Genomic DNA, 22,511 nt, shown 5'->3' on the forward strand with positions numbered 1-22,511 from the left:
TCGTTACAATTTTTTTTTTTCTGATACAGCTGGTTTCTGATCATAGAGCACGTAAGGGCTTTTGATTTCCTCCATCACTCCCTGTTATGTTTAGCATTCAAAACATCTTTATGTTTGTCTTATTTTTAAATGGTTAGGTCTTTAAAAATTTTTGTAAAAATTTATTTTATCTATCACTGCTATGTATTTGCAGTTGGGATGGAGAGAAGGGAATTATTAATAAGTGTGAATTTATTCCACTGTCCTGATCAGAAGTACTTAAATTTTTACTTTAGAAACATAATTCCCATAGGGTTCTAGAGGTTTACCGAAAGAGGAGAATGTCAAGGTTACTTCAACAGAATCGGGGCAGAGAAGAAGAGATGGGTTTGACAAACTGGGTAGGGGGCAGGGCTGTTTATCATGGTAAAGGAATACAGGAGGAGCTAGTTGGACAGCAGGGTAGAAGTGAGCTTAAATATTTTATCAAGTTTTGAATGTGGTGAGATTGAGAAGATTTGTATGACAGCTAGTTAAAGATAGTAAGCATTGGGGGATGAAAGAAATAAAGGTTCTACGTCTGTATCTTAGCGTCACTGGTGTATGTGTATAGATGGGAATGAAATTACTCAGGGAGAGTGGAGAGCAAGAAAAAAGGGTCTGATGATGGAACTCAGGGGGACCATCATCATTATAGGCTGTAAGCAAAGGGAGAGAAACCAGCAAACCAGACTAAAGAGGAAGTGTCAGAGAGGAAACGGAAAGACCAAAAGAGAAGGCTGAAGCAGTGTCATGCTTCTCAAAGTAGAGAGTTGTCATTGGTATCAGGGTCTGTAGAGAGTCAGGTAAGGGTAGAACTAAGTGTCCATTGGAGTTGGTCACTGAGGTAGAAGCCAGGTTATAGAATATTGGAGATGAAGGGAAGGAGAGAGGGGTCCATAGCTGAAGGACAATCAGGGGAGAATTATTTGTTTATATTTTGCCTTTGATTTTTGTTTTGCTATTTAGTTAATAGTTGGGTATAGAATCTTATAAGGTCTATCTAATTTTTTATTTTGTTGCACTGATTTGGTCTCTTACAGACATTTTTCTTCACTCGAACTAGATGGATTTTCACTTTTTATAGCATTTTATAAGACTTTGCCATTTGATTTTACTATTCCATATAACTTACAGTTTGTTAGCTCTTAAGGTTGTCTTAAGCCATTTTTAAAGCTCAGTATTCGGAAGTAATAGTATTTATTCAGTGGCCAGCCAAGATGGTGTGGAAGGAAAACACGAGCAATATTACCAATTTTTTCTTCATTTTAATTTTCATTCTTCCCTATTCTGGGTATTTTTTTTTCCATCAACAAGCCCAATAAGTCTTTCAGGGGCTAAACAGGCTCTCCCTGATGCTCAGCAGGTGCTTTAAGAAGGGTCTCATGTTACTTGGTAAATTATACAACCATTTATAAGTCTTGTGAAGTTTTACAGTTAATTAAGTATTTTCATTTTATAATGGATTATCTAGGTTTATTTATTAACTTTTTTTAATTGGCACAGTTTGGCACTGTGACGGTAATGTGCTTAGTGTTCTAAAATTGGTACTGCATCTCCTTAAACACTTATTTCCAAGGGCAGGGATAGCCATAGACATAGGTGGCAGCCTGCAGAATACATTGGTAAGGAGCCTAATGGTTTCTGCTTAACTAAAAATAGCACCCCCACTGACACTCTTGCTTTTCTAAACCTAAGCTGAAATTTTCCCATTATTACTGTTTCTTAACAGGTTACAGCTGATGCCAGTTGTTTCAGATAAGAGATTATTATAGGCCTGTATTTTGAATAATTTGACCAAGATCACACTAGTAGTAGAGCTGGGATTTAAATCATGTCAGTCTGGCTCTATCCAGTATTCCTAACAATTCTCTGTATTACCTTTAAAAGTAAAAGTAGGAGCATTTTCCTTGCCTTCTGTTCCCTAAATCAATCTTCTCGCTGGTATTTTTTCTAGGATTCTTCTTTATTTTCTCCCTCTTCAAACATATGTAAAATAGTTCTCTAAACAAAAATGAAGATAAAGTACAATGCTGCAATGTATCAAAGAGTAAAAGATTTTTTTTTTTCCCTCAGTAATGAAAACCCAGTCAGATTGACTTCCTGGCATACTCAGAATAAAGATAGAAACAGCCACTTCTTTACAGAAAACGGTGGCTGAAAAGAAAAGGATAAAGAGCCAGAGGAAAGTCACAGTATGAGGAAAGAAATATTTAGACGACAGAAAGAAGATCAGGTTGAGCAGAGAGCAGTATTTATGCTGTATGTCCTATGACAATAGGATATATGCCCGTTGGTGAAACTCTCATGAATGCCAGTTTTTCCTTAAAATAGAATTGCAAAAAGGGAGAGTCAGAGGCTGAGAACACCAATTTAACACGCTTCAGTAATTTATTTAAGGTTAATGCTCATGACATGGTTATCAGGAAATATATGGCTCTTTAGACCTTAAGATGAAAATCCATTTGTTTGTTAATTTTTTTATACCTTTTAAAAAAAATATACAGTGTTATTTAGGCTTTTTAATTCATTTTACTTATTTTATTATTTTTTTAAACTTTTAAATTTTTGGCTGCTTTGGGTCTTCGTTGCTGTGTGTGGGCTTTCTCTAGTTGCGGCGAGTGGGGACTACTCTTCGTTGCGGTGCATGGGCTTCTCACTGCGGTGGTTTCTCTTGTTGCGGAGCACGGGCTCTAGGCGTGCAGGCTTCAGTAGTTGTGACACGCAGGCTCAGTAGTTGTGGCGCACGGGCTTAGTTGCTCTGCGGCATGTGGGATCTTCCTAGACCAGGGCTCGAACCCATGTCCCCTGCATTGGCAGGCGGATTCTTAACCACTGAGCCACCAGGGAAGTCTCAATTTTTTTATACCTCTTAATGTATATAGCCAGACCCGTGGAATCACATTTATCATTGACATTGCATATCAATTCTGTAATTATTTATTACAATTATAGATTTATCTAAGTGGATTTCTTCCAAAGCATGATGCAGACCACTCTTTCACAAGTCTTTCAACCCCAGAAAGGAGTTTCATCTTTATAAACAGTCGACCAGTACACCAAAAAGATATATTAAAGGTAATCTTTTTAAGAAAAAGTATCACTTGGATCAGAAATAAAAACTCTGTCACTTGTCAGCTTCTTATAAGGACTACTTCTAAGAATTTGTTCCAAAATAAGGAAAAGGAAAGATAGTTACAATATCATTTATTAAGCATTGTGCTAGGTACCTTACATATGACTCTTCACAACAGTTCTGTGGTGAATTATTATCCTTATTTATAGTGAAGAGACTGAAATGTTTGTGACTATCTTAGACCACATAACGAGGAAGTAACACAATTTGGATTTGAACCCAGGACTTTCAAAACATCCATGACACTATGATCTTTTAACCATGAAGCCAGTTGCATTGGATATTTGTACTTCTTAATGAATGCTTGTGCTTTATGTAAGTTCAAAGCCTCTAAATGAGCATTACTATTTAGATACTACTTTTCCTAATAAGCAGTTACAACCACTCAGTTTCTCAGTTAAATATGCTTCTTTTGGTGGTATTTTAAAGATGGCTATACTATCTTTTTTTATGTCTTTCTTTTTTGTCTTTCACTCATTACATATATTTCTAGCTAATCCGACATTATTACAATCTGAAATGCCTAAAGGAATCTACTCGTTTGTATCCCATTTTCTTTCTGAAAATTGATGTTCCTACAGCTGATGTAGATGTGAATTTAACACCAGATAAAAGTCAAGTATTATTACAGAATAAGGTAATCTTTTTCAGATTTTTTTTTGTATTTATGCTATTTATAAACTTACGCAGTCCTAACCTGATATGAAAAAGATTTGCTTGTTTCTGTAGATTTTTTAATATTATTTTCATAATTTCCTCTAACATTTGTTCATTTGTATTTTTAGGAATCTGTGTTGATTGCTCTTGAAAATCTGATGACAACTTATTATGGATCACTACCTCGTACAAATTCTTATGAAAGTAATAAAACAGATGTTTCCTCAGATGACATGGTTGTTAGTAAAACAACAGAAACAGATGTGCTTTTTACTACGATGGAAACATCTGGAAATAATTATCCAAATGTTGATACTTCAGCCATTCCTTTCCAGAATGATGTGCATAATGATAAATCTGGGAAAAACACTAATTATTGTTTGAATCGTCAGATGCATACTGGTGACCATTATGATGATCATTTTAATAGTGAAAATTCTAGCATTGATAAGAACAGTGGAAATACATTTCAGGAGATCCCAATGAATGATTTATCATGTGAGGACACCCAAAAGGAATATAGTGAAATTTGTTTTGTAGGTTCTGTTAAGCAAGCCCAATCAGAAAATGGCAGTAAAGGCCATATAGATGAGAGTGGGGAAAATGAGGAAGAAGCACTTCCTGAGAAGTCTTTGGAAATTTGTGTAGATGACTGGAGCAAGGGAAATGCACTTAAAGATTCAAGAGGAGAAAACATTGAACCTGTGAAAATTTTAGTGCCTTACGAAAGTTTAGCATGTAAAGTAAGTAATAATAATAATAACCCAAGTCCTGAACAAAAGAATTTCAGTGAAAGTTCCTATAACAAAAAATCAAATGTGGTAGATAACAAATCTGGACAGATTACAGCTTATGATTTAATTAGCAATCGAGTAATCAAGAAACCCATGTCAGCAAGCGCCCTTTTTGTTCAAGATCATCGTGCTCAGTTTCTCACAGACAATTCCAAGACCAGTTTGGAAGATGCAACAGTACAAATTGAAGAACTGTGGAAGACATTGAGTGAAGAGGAAAAACTGAAGTAAGTTTCCAGAGCTTTCATGGGACCTGAATGCTCAGATATTTCCATTCTATATGACTCACTGGGTTAAAAAAAATTTTTTTTAACTTATTTATGGAAAAGCAGAATGGAAAACGGCTTTTGGCTTGACTAAAGTACCTTTTTTGGCATCACTTTTTTGTTAATTTAGAGGTTTTTATGGGGTTTGTTTGTTTTTTTATTTTGGTACAAGCCTTAACTACTTTCTGATTTAAGTTTGTAGTTAAAGGTTTTCCATTCTTAACTAAAAACTACCATTTTCTTCTATTTCTTTTTTATGTTTACGTTAATCTTATGACAGGACTTTTTCTTTTTTAACCTTTTGCATTAGAACAGTGGTGTTTTTAAGATCTTGACTATTCCCTTTTTAAATTGGTCTCTAAAATATGTAACACAATACAAAAATTGTAACATTGTTACAGATTTAATTTAGTGATGTTAATACTGTTCCTATTCAGTATAACTCACAGCTTTCTTATAAAATCTTTTATTTATTGACAACTTATAAACTATGGTGGGTTTTGGGGGCTAGGTAAATAGGTGGTTTGATCTCTTTGATTAAAATAACTACATATTATTTGCCATTTTTAGATCAGATGATCTGAATAAATATTCCAAAAAAATATGAGGGGTGTTTCTAATTGACTTAGGGCACTTGCTGTAAACAAAAAATACTATGTTTTGAGTGATTTAGCTCACAAGAAAATGAAAGAGTGCAATTATACTTCAGTCACATATTATTACCTGAGGCAGTGGTCCCCAACCTTTTTGGCACCAGGGACTGGTTTCGTGGCAGACAATTTTTCCACTGGTGGGGGCCGGTGGGGATGGTTCAGGTGGTAATGCGAGCGATGGGGAGCGGCAGATGAAGCTTCGCTCGCTTGCCTGCCACTCACCTCCTGCTCTGCGGCCCAGTTACTAACAGGCCGTGGACTGATACCAGTCCGTGTCCCGGGGTTTGGGGACCCCTGACCTAAGGCATCGCAATACTATGTCAAACATCTGGAAAAAATTTAAAATGTAACCTGTCATCCAGAGCTTATATTTGGTGATAAACTACATGGATACTTGACCAATTGTTTTTTAATTTTTTCATTAGCTTTTCAATCTTATAAAGACACTGTTAATTTAAAGTAATAAAGACCACTATTAACACACCAATAGGCAAAACCTCTGCAAGTTAACTTCTATCTTTTTTTTTAAGTGGGGATGGTGGTTGTGTTTTGTTTTTTAATATATATCTGTAAAAGATAAAGATACTCTTATTTTAAACAGAGCCATAATACAAATTGTTATCACTTTCTAAAACATGAATTCCTTAATCTTCATTGTTCAAATTTCTAATTATTTCATAAATGTCAAATTTTTTAAAAGTTTATTTGAATTAGGATGCAAATAAGGTTCACACATTGTTAATTATCTTTTGTTTTACATAAATGACACATTCAGTTTAAAGATGAGAGCACTTGAGTTTTAATACAGCAAGCCCTCAAAAGTTGAATTGCATTGACCAGGGAGGTGATGAATTGAGAGCTGTCTGAGAAAAGAAAAAAAAAAGCATAGATGTTCCCAGTTCTCATGGAAGTATGGACATTGGAACAGCTCAAGGTAGCTGTTCCCTTGCAGCCTCACAATAGCAGGTACTACTCCAGTTCCCTTTCAAGGAATGTCGGCATTGTTTCTCCTTGCAGGCCCCAAGGTGTTAAGGTACAAGGGTTATGGTTAATAGGTCTCATCTAAAAATTTGTTAATCATCAGGCAATATTCTGGAATTCAGAATTTTCTCTATTGCCATAAGGTATACAAAAGAGGCATTGTTGGTCAAGAGCAGGCCTCTGAAGCTACACCTGTGCTCTAACCTCACTTCCTGTCTTTGATAGCTTTTTGTAAAAATGTGTGGACAGTATCTCCCGGATTGTTGTGAAGATTAAATAAGATATATTGTGTGTTATGATACAAGATAAATGACTAGCACATAGTAAGTAATTGTTCATGATGTTAATCAGAGTTTTTAATCTGTGAAAAGGAAATTTCTCTATTGTGATTGATATTATTTTTCATTTGCTTATTCAAGGTTAAATTTAATTTGGAGGCCAGAAATAGAAACCTGTGAAGAAAATATAGGTATCTTGGGATCAGAGAGCTTACTGTATGTCACAGAAAGCTCTATTAGAATCTTCCAGAGCCAGGGGTCTGGGAATCAAAATCAGGATTAGTGAAAAGGTAGAGTAAAAATGTTATAACACAAGAATCACACTAACTACCATTTCTCTTCTGGTCTTTATCTTAGAATTCTTTCCATGGTCTTAAATTCTACAAGGAGTGTTAAGGGATATGAGAGTAGACTCCTGTTTTACAGATAATCAGTCTTTCCATCCATTCTTCCTTTTCTTCCCTTTTTTTCTCTTCTTGTTTCCTGTTTTTTTCCCATCCCCTTCCTTCCCTATTTTCTTTCCTCCCTTGCTTCCTTCCCTTCCCTTCCCTTCTCTTTCCCTTCCTTGTTTCTTTCAATTAGGAACTATTTACTGAGGACATTCTGTGTACAAGGCCTTATGTACTCTAGCTAGTCATTTCAGATACAGTGATAAATGATAAATAAAACATACTTTTACTACTCATAAAAGTGCCGTCTAGTGAGGAAGACACTATTAAACAAATGTAATCATAGAATATGAAGAGTTTTTAAATAAAAGGAACACAGAAGAGTTATGAAAATACTTAGCAGTTGGGCTTAATCATATCTATGGGACAGGAAATGCTTCCCTGAATAGAAATTAATCAAAATGGTGTAGGGAATTTTCTGTGTAGAAGGAACAGCATGTAAGAATGCCCAGAAGCTAGAAGGAAAACAGCATTATTGAGGAACTGAAAGATGCCCTTTATGACAGGAATGGATTATGGGGGAGTGTGATAAAGAAAGATGGAGTAGGCAGGTCAGATCATGGAAGGTTCAAACAGTTTTGAATAAGACATTGGATCAGGGTTTTCTACCGAGAGCTTAGGATAGACTTTGCAATAGAGGGTACCTACATTTTAAAATTTTTCCCTTCTGGATTTTTTTTTTTTCCCCCTTGCTTTCTTCTCCTTTACTCTAGTGGATTAGAAACCACTGTGTCCTCCCAGTGGGATCTCAGTCAATTGATGTGAACTTGAACATTCATTTGTAGTAGCTATGAACATATTTCTACTTAAAATAACTTAGAACAATACCGTAATTGGGATATTATTGAAAAATGGTAAATAAACTTTATAATTACATGTAATTTTGAGACACAGAAACATTTGAATTGATTACTGATAAATCAGAATTAATATTTTTTGTTCAAGTTACTAAATCCCTTAATGATATAAAGTTGAAAATAACAGCTGTTTTTACTTAACATTTACTTAATATTCCTTTGGACATAACTTTTTATATTTCCCAAGGAACTAATTAAATTGACTTCTTGAATAAATCAAAAGATTAGTACCATATGTGAAAATTTGCACATTATAATTAATTACAAATGGTAACCTTCATCTTGAACTCATTTTCCACTGTAGGAGCAAAATCTTGAGTTTGAATGTCCAAGAGCTAAAAATACTTATTTATAGTACTTATTGAAGGTAACTGTATTGAAAATTTTGTGTTTTATAATCCAGAACTTCAGATTCTAAGGGGAAATGGGAGAAAATAACGTAAAAAATTATGAATGTGGCCTGGTCAGTAACCAAAAGAGGCATTTTTCATTCATCTAGTTCACAGCGAAATAAAGGCTTTTATACATTCTCATCCAGCTAACACTTCTTTATCCAACAAACATATGCTGAGTACAAATTACATAACGTGCTTGTTTCCTGTGTTTTAGTCTCACTTTTAACATTTAATTCCATTCTCCCAGTAGTATTATTTTTATTTCCTAGTACATAACTACTCAAATTTCTCCTTAAAAATGTATATATATTATCTACAATAGAACTCAGCCAGTTTCTTAAGAGTTTCTTAAGATTAGAAATAACATTTTCTAGTCTCAATTTTAAAACTGCATTTAAAGAATTTTTTAGCAAGGTTGCTCAAATAATTACCAACGTTTAGTCAATTGTGTGCCCCGTTCATTATAAGATAGGTGTTTCTTGATAGAAAATAATGATAGCGAACATTTATTATCATTTACTATGTGCCAAGCACTATTCTAAGTACTTAAAACTCATTTTATTCCTCACATCAAAACTATGAAGTAGAGGGACTTACCTGGCCGTCCAGTGGTGAACACTCCTCACTTCCAGTGCAGGGGACACAGGTTCAGTCCCTCATCAGGGAACTGAGATCCCACATGCTGCACGGTGCAGCCTTAAAAAAAAAAAACCATGAAGTAGACGTAGATTATCTAGATATTACAGATGAGCTTACTGAGGCATAGAAAAGTTAAATCATTTGCTTAGGTTTGCAGAGCTACTAAATGGCAAAGACAGGCCAGGCAGTCTGTCTGTCTCTGAGGTCTATGCTCTTAGCCAGTAGTACACTTAGCTGAACACAGATAGTTCTGGCTTATATTAGGATCACCCATGGAGCTCTTTAAAGACAGTGCTGCCCAACTCCAGCCTAGGTGTGGAGAGTTGGAAACTCTGAGGGTGGGACCCAGGTATCTCAATTTTTTAGAAAAGGGTTGATATAACCACTATACCAGACTGCTGTCTTTGGCCCCAGAAGTTTCATTTTACTTCTATTATTGTTAACCAAAAAGAAAAGACCTCTTTTTACCCAGTATAATTTATTTTTTTAATAAATCTATTTTTATTTTTTGCTGCGTTGGGTCTTTGTTGCTGCGTGTGGGCTTTCTCTAGTTGCGCTGAGCGGGGGCTACTCTTCATTGCGGTGCGCAGGCTTCTCATTGCGGTGGCTTCTCGTTGCGGAGCACGGGCTCTCGGCGCACGGGCTTTAGTAGTTGTGGCACGTGGGCTTAGTAGTTGTGGCATGTGGGCTCAGTAGTTGTGGCTCGCGGGCTCTAGAGCACAGGCTCAGTAGTTGTGGCGTGTGGGCTTAGTTGCTCCGAGGTGCGTGGGATCTTCCTGGACCAGGGCTCGAACCCATGTCCCCTACACTGGCAGGCGGATTCTTAACCACTCTGCCACCAGGGAAGCCCTTACCCAGTATAATTTAAAAGGTCCATTATCTTGTTTGAAACTGAATTAAATTAGATGGTTTGGATGTGTTCAGTTTATTTGAATTTGTCTTTTTATTGCTGACTCTAAAATGAGAAATAAATAGTAACAAAAAAATTAACATTTAGCTATGAAACCATTACAAATTTAATCATATAATTTTTATTTTGAGTGTTATTATTATAGTGATCTTAATTTTACTAGAATATAATTATTAAATGTATGTACGTTTTCTTTTGTTGTGCTCAGGGAATTGCTTCTTCTATGTTGATGTTACAGCACATATTTAAGGAACTCCTCAGATCTGAAATTGACTCCTTATTTTATTGTTTTATTTAATTATTTCCTTTTTTTTTTTTTTTTAGTTGCCTGTACCTTAAATGGTTTTTTAAGTTGGGTAAAATTTAGCTGCTGTGAAATGCATAGATCTTAAATGTATATATAGCTCAGTGCATTTTCATGTGTGTACACCGATGAAACCACCACTGCAAACAAAATATAGAACATTTCCATCAGCCCAGAAAGTTCTTTAATGCCACCTACAAGCCAGTCTCCATTCTCAGCCACTATTTTGATTTCTGTCACACTAGCTTGGTTTTTCCAGTACTTAAACTTCTTATTTATAAAATCATAATGATATGTACTCCTTTATGTCCAGCTTCTTCCCCTCAACAAAATATTTTTGTAGTTTTCATCCATGTTTGTTGAATGTATACATATAGTTTATTCTTTTTTAATCAGTAAGTAATACTCAGTTGTATAAGTATACCACAATTTGTCTTCTCAGTCTCCAGTTGATGAACATTGTGCTCTTTCCAGATATGGGATATTATGAATAAAGCTGTGTTGCTTAGTTTCCAAATATTTGGAGTTTTTCTAAATATCTTATTGCTACTGAATTCTAATTAATTTTGTCATGGACAGGGAAAATACTGTTAGATTTAAATCTTTAGAAATTTATTGAGAATTATGCCCAGCAGCATATCTTGAAGAATGGGCACCTAAAAAGAATCTGAATTCTGTAGCTGTTAGATGTAGTGTTCTAAAATGACAATTAAGTCAAGGTAGTTGATAGTATTGCTAAAATCTTCTTAAGGCTTTACTGATTTTTATGTTTTGGTCTAATTCTGTCAGTTCCTAAGGAAAGGGCATTAAAGTCCCCAACTGTAATTCTGGATGTATTTCTACTTTTAGATCTGTAATTTTTTGCTTCACATAGTTTGAAGCTTTGTTGTTATTAGATCCATGCACATTTGTGATTGGTTCACCTTCCTAATGATTCCCTTTGGTCATCATGAAATATTCCTCTTATCTGTGGTATTATTTCTTGTTTTGAAATTTATTTCATCGTATATTACTATAAGCTGCTCTTATGCTTACGATTTGCATGGTTTATCTTTTCCATTCTTTTACTTTCAAACTATCTGTCTTTTTTTTCCCCTGTGCTGTGTAACTCTTGTAGACACATATAGCTGGAATTTACTTTTTTATTTAAGTGGACTGCATTTTAATTTTGCTGTATTGGATAGTGCTTTATGTTCCTAGATTTAAAATAAATTTTAATTATTATAAAGGGTTTTTTTAATCCTTCATTGAATTTTAGTACTTTTTCCCCTGAGAGTTAGTGATGTTTTGATAGAAAAAGATTCCATTGCCCATCTCTTGGTGCTTTTCCCTAAGAAATTAGACCAGAGTATTGCATAGGAAATTGATTAAATACTTGAAAGCAGCTTGGCAAATTGTGCTTAGCATAGATTAGCAGAATAAAGAACACTGTACTTATTTCAGTATGCAAAAGCAAAAGTAAATGTGAAAGTGAAACAAAAATATTCAACTATACTGAAGATGAAGGTGTTTCTGACAAAGTGCATTTTCTAAATGTTGATAATTTTTAAAATATTAGTAGTCACTTCATTTAAAATATTAATGTTTTAAATTTTTAGGCATCTACTCTGTTTTTTTTCTTGAGATATAACTGACATACAGCACTGTATAAGTTTAAGCTGTACAGCACAATAATTTGACTTACATACATCGTAAAATGATTACCACAGTAAGTTTAGTGAACAGCCATCATCTCATATATATACAACATTAAAGAATTAGAAAAAAATATTTTTTTCCCTTGGAACGAGAACTCTTAGGATTTACTTTCTTAACGCCTTTAATATACAACATACATTGATGTTAGTTATATTTATCATGTTTTCTTTGGATAAATACCCAGAGGTTGAATTGCTGGATCATATGTTAGGTCTAGTTTTAATTTTTTGAGGAATCTCCACACTGTTTTCCATAGCAGCTGCACCAGTTTACATTCCCACCGACAGTGCACGAGGGTTCCCTTTTTTCCACATCCACGCCAAGTTATTGGTTGTGTTTAACATTTCTTACAAAGCTAGTTTTGTGGTACTGAACTCTTTTAGCTTTTGGTTGTCTGTCAAACTTTTTATCACTCCTTCAAATCTGAACAAAAGACTTGCTGGGTAGAGTATTCTTGGTTGTAGGTTTTTGCCTTTCATCACTAAATATATCATGCCATTCCCTCTGGCCTTCAGAGTTTCTGCTGAAAAGTCAGCTGATAGCCTTATGGAATTCTCTTATACATAACTTCTTGCTTTTCCCTTGCTGATTTTAATATACTCTCTTTATCTTTAATTTTTGCCAATTTAATAGCAGTGTGTCTTGGTGTGGTCCTCTTTGGGTTGATCCTGTTTTGGACTCTCTGTGCATCCTGGACTTCCTGGATGTCTGTTTCCTTTCCCAGGTTTAGAGAAATTTTAAGCTAGTATGTCTTGAAATATGTTCTCTGCCCCTTTCTCTCTCTCTTTTCCTTCTGAGACCCCTATAATGAGAACATTAGTGCACTTGACATAAGAGACTCCCAGAGGTCTCTTAAACTGTCCTCGTTTCTTTTTATTCTTTTTTTCTGTTCAGCTTCATTGATTTCCACTACTCTGTCTTCCAGCTCACTGATCTGTTCCTCTGTATCATCTAATTTACTGTTGATTCTTTCTAGTGTATTTTTCATTTCAGTTATTGTATTCTTCATCTTTGTTTGGTTATCTTTGTATATTCTAACTCTTTGTTAAAAACTTCTAACTTCTCACTGTGTCTGTCCATTCTTCTCCTGAGTTCTTTAAGCATCTTTATGATCATTACCTTGAACTCTATTGGATAGATTGCTTATCTCCACTTTACTTAGTTCTTCTGGGGTTTTATCATGTTCTTTCGTTTGGAACATATTTCTCTCTTGCCTCATTTTGCCTAATATGCTGTTTTTATTTCTATGTATTTGGTAGGTTCATTCCATTTCCCCATCTTGGAGAAGTGGCCTTTTTAGGAGACATCCTATGGGACCCAGTAGCACACTCCTGTCTGGTCACCAGAGCTATATGCTTTAGTGGTGCCCTCTATGTGGGTTGTGTGGGTCCTTCTGTTGTGGTGGGCTGACCACTGTGGGTGTGCTGGTGGTTGTGGCTGGCCCCATTTCAGTTGGTCACCATGCCCTGCCTTATACAAAGGGTGCCAGCTGATGGTGGGCAGGGCCAGGTCCTGGTATGGCCAGAGGAGTTCTGGTTACTGGTGTGGGCCGCCCACAGGTAGATGGGGCCAGGTCATGAGTTGACTGGCTATGGTGTCCTGGGGGGTCCCGAGGCTAGTCCTGGCCCATTGGTGGGTGGAGCTGGGTCTCCAGATGGCTGGCTGCCAGCTGGGGTTCCTTGATCTAGTGTCTGCCTGCTGGTAGGCAGAGGTGGTTCCTGACACAGCTTTCTGTATAGTTGTGGTGTCCCAAAGCTGCTGTCGGCCTGCTGGTGAGTGGGCCCAGTTCCTGACATGGCTAGCTGTGGAGTCTGGGGTGTCCCAGAGTAGGTATTGGCCCACTGGTGAGTGAGGCTGGGTCCTGGGGCTAGTGCCAGCACACTGGTGGGCAGAGCTGCATCTTGGGGTTCCTGGGTACAGGGCTTAGAGTTTCCAGGGCTGGTGTATGGGCCCAGGCCCAAGATGTCCTGGGTCTGTTGTCTAACCCCTGGTGGGCAGAGCTGGGTCCTAGGGTTTCCAGCTACAGGGCCTTGTGGGGTCCTAGAGTTGGTCTCTGCCTGCTGGTGCCAGGACCAGTTCCAATGGCTGGCTGAATGTCCCAGGGCTAGTGCCCATGCACTGGTATGGGGAGCTGGATCCCGGGCCCTTTGGTAGATGGGGCCGGGTCCTAAGGGGGCTGTCGACTCGGGTCCTGTGGCAGCTGGCCTGCTGGTGTGTGGTGCTGTGTCCCTGCCCAGCTAGCTGCTTGGCCTGAGGTGTCCCAGTACTGATGCTGACAGGCTGGTGGCTGGGGGCAGGACTGCGTCCCAAAGCTAATAAGCTAGAGGGAGGATTCCAAAATGGTGCTTACCAGCATTGGTGCCCACGTGGTAGAATGAGCTCCCCCAAATGGCTGCTGCCGGTATCTGTGTCCCCAAGGTGAGTTCCATTTGCCTCCTGCCTCTGGGAGGCTTTCCAAGATCAGCAGGTGGGTCTGACCCAGCTGCTTTCAGATTACTGCTTCTGCCCTGGGTCTTGGAGTGTGTGAGATTTTGTGTGTGCCCTTTAAGAGTGGAATCTCTATTTCCTTCAGCCCTCTGACTCTCTTGAAAGTAAGCCGCACTAACCTTCAGAGCCAAACATTCTGGGGTCTTCTTTCCTGGTGCAGGACCCCCAAGCTGGGGATCCTAATGTGGAGCTCAGACCCTATGCTCTTTGGAAAGAAGCTCTGTGATTGATATCATCCTCCCGTTTGTGGGTCTTCTACCCTGGAGGTATGGTCTTGACTATACCACGACTCCGTCCCTCCTACCCATCTCATTGTGGTTCCTTCTTTATATCTTTAGTTGTAGAAGATCTCTGCTAGTCTTTAGTTCATTCTAATCGATAGCTGCTCTGTAAATAGTTATAATTTTGTTGTGCCCATGGGAGGAGGTAAGCTCAGGATCTTCCTACTCCACCTTGTACCGGCCACATCTTTGCATCTCTGGATTTTGCTTTTGAAATTCAGTCTGACGGACTCTGCCTTTCAAATGCAACAGTTAGTCTATGTAATGTATTAATTGATAGGGTTGTGTTTTGGTCTACCGTTTTCCTATTCCTTCTCAGTTTTGTTCCTCTGTTCCTCGTTTTGGGAGAGAGGCAGCCTCTTTAGGGTTAAAAGAATATAATTTCATATTTAATTTTAATTCCTCTATTGGCTTTGCCTTATTTTTTGCTCTGGGGAATACATTATACATCCTTAATTTATCATAATCTACTTAGAGTTAATAGGGTACCATTTTAGGGACTTCCGTGGCACAGCAGTTAATAATCCACCTGCCAATGCAGGGGACACAGGTTCGAGCTCTGGTCCGGGAAGATCCCATATGCTGCGGAGCAACTAAGCCTGTGCGCCACAAGTACTGAGCCTGCGCACTAGAGCCCACAAGCCACAACTACTGAGCCCACAAGCCACAACTACTGAAGCCCACACGCCTAGAGCCCGTGCTCCACAAAAAGAGAAGCCACTGCAATGAAAAGCACATGCAGCACAATGAAGAGTAGCCCCAGCTCGCCACAACTAGAGAAAGCTTGCGTGCAGCAACGAAGACCCAATGCGGCCAAAAATAAATAAAATTAATTAATTAATTAAAAAAAAATAGGATACCATTTCACATAAACTATAAAAATGTTGCAAGTATAATTCCACTTACCACCCCGTCCTTTACATAGTTGGTGTCATATATTTTACATCTACGTAAAAATAAACCGCACCTTTAAATATTACTTTAAAAATTTAAACAGTTACCTTTCAAAGAAATAAGAGAATTTTTCAAAAGATCTTTTTTTTTTTTCCTGTTTACCTACATAGTTACCATTTTTGGTGCTCATCATTTTTTCCTATACATCTGAGTTTCCATGTGGTGACATTTCTTAATAATGTAATTATGTTGGCAACAGATCTCAGCTTTCTTTTTGAAAATGTCTATTTCATCTTCAATTTTGAAATAAATTTTTATGGATATAATTGAATTCTGGATTCTTATAGCATTTAAAAGATGTTATTCACTGTAATCTGGCTCTGCATTGCTTATGATGAGAAGTTATATTCATCATTTGTTGTGGTGCTCCTTTTTGTAACATCTTTTTTTTTTTTCTCCTCTGTACTTCGAAGATTTTATCTTTATCTTTGGTTTTCAGCAGTTTGAATCTAATGTACTTAAGCTGTGGATTTCTTTGCATTTTTCCTGCTTGGGGTTCACTGACCTTCTTGAATCTGTAAAATGTTGCATTTATCCAAATTGGGTAATTTTCAGCTATAATTTCTTTGACTATTTTTACCCCATTACTTTTTTTTTTTTGGCTGCATTGGGTCTTGTTGCTGTGCACAGGCTTTTTCTAGTTGCGGCAAGCGGGGGCTACTCTTCATTGCGGTGCATGGGCTTCTCATTGTGGTGGCTTCTCTTGTTGTGGAGCATGGGCTCTAGGCACACGGGCTCAGTAGTTGTGGCTCACGGGCTTAGTTGCTCCGCGGCACATGGGATCTTCCTGGACCAGGGCTCAAACCCATGTCCCCTGCATTGGCAGGCAGATTCTTAACCACTGCGCCACCAGGGAAGTCCCTACCCCATTACTTTTATATTTTTTATCTGGGACTCAAATTACATATATGTTAGGTTGCTTGTTTTGCCATAAGTCACTGAAGTGTTTTTTCAGTCTTCAATCATTTTTCTCTCTGTTGTTCACATTGGATAATTTCCTTTGATCTGTCTTCAAATTTCCTGATCCTTTCTTTTGCCATCTCTTATCTGCTGTTAAGTCTACCCAGTGAATTTTTCATTTCAGATATTCTATTTTTTTTTAAATTTATTTAATTTATTTATTTTTGGCTGTGTGGGGTCTTCATTGCTGCACGCGGGCTTTCTCTAGTTGCGGCGAGCGGGGGCTACTCTTCGTTGCAGTGTGCAGGCTTCTCACTGCGGTGGCTTCTCTTGTGGAGCACGGGCTCTAGGCATGCGGGCTTCAGTAGTTGTGGCTCATGGGCTCAGTAGTTGTGGCTTGCAGGCTCTAGAGCGCAGGCTCAGTAGTTGTGGCGCACAGGCTTAGTTGCTCTGCGGCATGTGGGATCTTCCTGGACCAGGGCTCGAACCCGTTTCCCCTGCATCGGCAGGCGGATTCTTAACCACTGTGCCACCAGGGAAGCCCAGATATTCTATTTTTTAGTTTTAGAATTTCCATTTCCATTTGGTTCATTTTATAATTTCCCTTCTCTGTTGAGATTTCCCCTTCTAGTCTCTCATTGTGATCATCTTTTCTTAAGTCCTTAAATATATGTAAAAACCAATTAAAAAAAATTTTTTTTGCAGTTCCAACATCTACATCATCATCTTGAGGTTGGTTTTTACTGTCCACTTTTTCTCTTTACCATAACTCACATTTTCCTTTTTTATTGCTTGAGTGGTAACTTTTGCTCGTATAATGGACATTGTGGTTGATATGTTGTAGAAACTCTGGATTCTATTATCTTCCGAAGTGTTGAGTTTTGTTCTACCACGCATTTAAATTGCTGACAGATCACCTGGAGCTTGGGGAGACTTTGTTTTATACTTCCTTAGGCAAAGACTGTTTAAATTTTGCTGTTAGTCCTAGGGCAGCTTCCTTAGCTCTAGAACATAGTTTTTTGTTTTGTTTGTTTGTTTGTTTTTGTTTTGGTTCCTTACCCCTAAGATGTAAGATGTAGCCCTCCTCCAGTTTTAATTGAAAGCCCAAAGTGTTTTCCAAGTCATCTAATTATGTGGAATTTAAACTCCAAACTCTGTTTCTCCTGCATCAGGCAGCCACTGAAATCTCTGTTCAGCTTATTTAGCCTTCTAGTGGTTATTTTCCTCTAGATTCTCACACACGGGATTTTCTCCCTCAATTTCCAGTTGTTTTGGAAGCAGGGAGTTCTGTGTTCTGATGACTCAGTCTAATAAGAGTGCAGTTTTCTGATTGAGTTCTTGCTACTCTCCCTTAATGCTCTGGGGACTGCCCTCTGGGTAAAAGTGGTATAAATGTGGATCTCTTTTTTTTCAAGGGTTGAATCCATTCCAAATTCTGCATGATTTTCATTGCTCTTCAGTGCCTGTTTTAAATGGTTGATTTCTGTATTTTGTTCAGAGCTATGGTTATATTAAGGTGGGTTAATCCAATACGAGCTCCTTTGTCGTTACTGAACCTGGAATGCCAGCTCTTTATTTTTTATAAAATTTACTTTGGATGGTTAATGTATTTCTCATTATGACTTCATTAGTTCTTTTTTATCTCTATTCATAGATATGAAGAGAAGGCTACTAAAGACTTGGAAAGATACAATAGGCAAATCAAGAGAGCCATTGGACAGGAGTCACAAGTATCATTAAAAGATGGCAAAAAATGGATAAAACCCACCAGCGCATGGAATTTGGCACAGAAGCACAAGTTGAAAACTTCATTATCTAATCAGCTAAAACTTGATGAGCTCTTTCAGTCTCAAATTGAAAAAAAAACCCAAAACATTAAAAAAGTTCAGATCCCGTTTTCTATGGAAAACTTAAAAAAGAATTCTGATAAACATAAGAAATTTGACTTAGAAGAAAAGGACGAAGTTTACTTGATCCACAATCTCAAGTTTCCTGATGCATGGCTAATTACATCCAAAACAGAGATAATGTTATTAAATCCATATAGAGTAGAAGAAGCTCTGCTATTTAAAAGACTTCTTGAGAATCACAAACTTCCTGCAGAGCCACTTGAAAAGCCAATTATATTAACGGAGAGGTATGGTGAAGTAATATAATTTTTTTTACTCTAAAAACATTTATTGAAATTGAAGGTAAAAAGTTGAAAGTGTTTCCTAGCAGGGAAAAGTGGTATTTATTTAAAGAAATTTTTGTAATTTGATTTCAAATATTTAATGGAATTGCTTTTAAATAAGTAATTTTAGAATATTCTAGATAGTTTACTTCTGCAATTAATAAATATCAAGCTCAGTTCCCCCCTGTACATTAGTGACTTCCCCAGGGTAATCCTGACATTGGATTGCCATGACTCTTCTTCATTGTGCACTCTTTGTTTTAACATTTCAAACATATACCAAAACAGAATTATACAATGAACGCCTTTATCAACAATTATCAAGATTTTGCCACATTAACTCTATCTGTCCTTGATATATATATATATATATATATATATATATATATATATATATATATACACACACACGTATGTTTTTCCTTTTGCTAAAGGATTTAGAACGATTCCCATCCTTAGAATTTTCAGTATGTCTCTCTCTAAAATGGCCATTTTCTTAGCCACAATGTCTTTTTTCATGCGTTACACAATACTAATTCCTTGGAATTGTTCCTCATTGTCTCAGAATGTCTTTTTATAGTTTTTAAATTAAGTTTAATGTATATCTATACAAGGTCCAACCATTACATTTTGCTATGTATTTTAAATCTCTTCTAATATCACACCGTTAATGTATTGTGGATTCTTAGTCACTTGTTCATCGGAATATCCCACTGTCTCTATTTGTCTCTCTTGCTTTCTTGTGATGGTGTTTAACTTGTTTTTCCCTCTCCCATTTTTAAATGGAAGTTAGCTCAGGAGGATTGAATAGATTTAGATTCTACTTTCTGGTAAGACTGCTTAATAGGTGGTGCTATGTACTTCATATTTCATCACATCAAAAGGCACTGATCACTGGGTTCAGCTGCTGACAACCTGATCTTCCATCTTAAAGTTCCCTGATAACCTTTCCATCTAATGGTTTTATCCATTGATGATTGTTGCCTGAACTAACTTTATGATAGATTGTAAAATGGGGGTATTTCCTTTTCATATCCTATGTGAGCAAATTGTTTTCTGTAAAAACAAATAACTTAAATAATCTACTAACATTTCACTTTTTTGTACTTAATATTTCTTTTTTAGTCTGACATAGGTAGAAAAATTATGTTTATGAAAGGAGATAAAAACCTGAAATTAAAAAGATGACAATTTGTTTTGTAGGCCTGTTTGTAGTTCTGTTTCAGAACTTCCAAGAATAAATCAAAAATCATTTAAAAAATGTATTTAAACCCTTGTGTTAAAGACCCGGCCTCTACAAAGAAAAACAGGGCCAGAACCAAAAAAACATTTGATAAAGCTATCTTTTTAATTAAGGCAATAGTAATCACAGTAACTAAAGCCCAGTGTCTTTCACGGTATTCTTTTAAGACTGGCTAGGAAACTGTCAAAGAAAGAATTAAAAAGAATTAATACAGCCTTAGGCTTAATTAAAACAGTTCAAAAATCTGATAGTACTTTTCTTTTTCTTCCCTTAAAAAGAGCTAGGGTGTATTTGAAATTGTATACTCCACTGCTTTTCTAAATGGTATTTGTAAATTTTCATTTAGATCTCAAAAATATTTTTGTGCTTTATGAATTATAGGTTTTTAAAAATATTCTTCTTTGTGATATTCTGTTATTTAAAAACAAATACATTAAAAGTTATTATTTGGGGTCCATACTAGCCTGAGAATAAATCTTTCTTATTTGCACATGGACAGCAACAAAGCTTAATTCAAAATTGTTTTCACCTTCCTTCTGAAATATGACATCCCCATCACAGTTAATAATATATGAGTTTTTAAAAACTGAGTCATAAAGAAGATAATTATGGGTTGGGCTCAATTTTCATGTCAGAGTTCTAAGGCAGGTTGTGTAGTTTATCTCTCAATGGAGTATATAATTTAGAGATTATAAAATACAAAGTAAGAGCTCAATAATAATAACAATAATGGCTCATATTTATTGAGCTCTTACTATATGATAGGAACTTTACTAAGCCCCTTGCTTTCATGATCTTATCTTCACAATAACCTTATGAGAGGTATCCACATTTTAACGAGGAAACTGAAACACAGAAATGTTAAGTAACTTACCAAGGTTCATACAGTCAGTATATAAGCAGTGGATCCAGCATTCCAATCTTGACAGTAACTGTAGACCCTGCACCACTAATTTCTATACTATATCATTATCACCACCACTACCACCGCCACCGGCTCTCAGATTGATCTTCTGAATGTTGGGTTAGACCAGACAGCGCACATCTGCTATATAGCCAAAGTTCTCCTCTCCATGATATCTGCTCTTATAGCCAGTGGGGTCCTCAACCTTTCAGAGGTGATAAGCAAAGACATCATCTATTCATTTAATTTTCAACGGGTACAAGATTTTAATGAAGTAGCAGCTCATCATCCTGCTCTGGATAGAATATAGAACAGTGCCTTATTTACATAGGTGTCAACTGTAACCGACACATTACTGTAAATAACATGTTATGAAGCACCTGACCAAGCCTAAAACCAGCATGAAAGGTTAATTTGTGCCCTAGATAATCTTTGGCCACCTCAAAATTTTGTTTAGGGCTAGTACCACTCAGCATATGCCACCTTTGGCAAACATACCATGCCTATAGTATACTGGAAGTATCTCTCCCAAGCCCTGAATTACTTTTATAAGTTCTTGGGAGAAAAAGATACGTGCTTATCTTCTTATTGAAGAAACCTTGACTAGCAATAGACTATTACATAGGATGGACTACATCAATAACTTGACAATGTGTCTTTGTAAATAAAGGTATAAAATGGCGTTATTTATAAATAAAGTTTTCATTTGTATTATAGAGAGAGTACTTTTTAAATTTCACATTTAGTTTGTATAACATTCTAGAAGATAGAAACTGTCTTTTGTGTCTATTCTTCCTCCTTTCTGTACACTGTATATGGTAGGTCTACGAAGTATTAACAGAAATGTAAAAAAGTAAAGTTTCTCACAAGGCTCCTTATACCTTTGTATTTTGGTTAGTGATAATAAGACTTTTTAAAGGGCCGTCAGATTAACTTTTTTCCGTAAATTCTCTTATTTCATTTTACGTATTTAATAAGTTAAAGGGCCATAATTTCTTTTTCAGTCTTTTTAATGGATCTCATTATTTAGAGATTTTACATAAAATGGCAGCAGATGACCAAAGATACAGTGGATCAACTTACCTGTCCGATCCTCGTCTCACAGCAAATGGTTTCAAGATAAAATTGATACCAGGTATGATAATGTGGTTTAATATTTCCTGACTTGGAAAAATAAGTCTTGTTCCAAAAGTTACTTTTGGGTTTCGTAATTTACAGATATCACGGTATATTTTTGTCTCACCAAAAGTACAGTTACAGATTTGTAAAAACTGTCATATTTCAGAAAGGTCACCTCTGCCTGAAACAAGCAAGTTTAGCATCTCTTTCAGTCCATTGCCTTGTATTTTAGCATTTCCATAACTAATCAAGTAATTGTAAGTTTTGCCATCCTTTGTCACAATATGCAGACTGCCTGCTGTGTCTAACTAAATTATTAAATACTCCTTAGATGATGAAGCAGAAATAGACATGTAGGGTACTAGAACTGACTAACAAAATTAAACATCTCTTTTCCTTTTTTAAAAGCATTTAA

At 36.6% G+C, this 22,511-nt stretch overlaps 1 protein-coding gene across 9 annotated transcripts in view; it reads left to right on the forward strand.

Moving 5' to 3' along the window:
- The window catches only part of PMS1 (PMS1 homolog 1, mismatch repair system component), a 92,570-nt gene that overhangs the window by 61,442 nt on the left and 8,617 nt on the right, over positions 1 to 22,511 (forward strand). For 6 of the 9 annotated variants that reach the window (XM_082467013.1, XM_082467017.1, XM_082467015.1 and 3 more), the window contains 5 exons: positions 2,974 to 3,096; positions 3,648 to 3,791; positions 3,940 to 4,832; positions 18,312 to 18,794; positions 21,982 to 22,112. In XM_082467013.1, the coding sequence (XP_082323139.1) occupies positions 2,974 to 3,096; positions 3,648 to 3,791; positions 3,940 to 4,832; positions 18,312 to 18,794; positions 21,982 to 22,112 (1,774 nt within the window). The remainder of the gene's footprint in view (positions 1 to 2,973; positions 3,097 to 3,647; positions 3,792 to 3,939; positions 4,833 to 18,311; positions 18,795 to 21,981; positions 22,113 to 22,511) is intronic. The other 3 variants (XM_082467018.1, XM_082467019.1, XR_014265179.1) reach the window with 2 other exon arrangements.

Source organism: Balaenoptera physalus (assembly GCF_965194825.1).
Source record: "Balaenoptera physalus genome assembly, chromosome: 6".
NCBI lineage: Eukaryota > Metazoa > Chordata > Mammalia > Artiodactyla > Balaenopteridae > Balaenoptera > Balaenoptera physalus.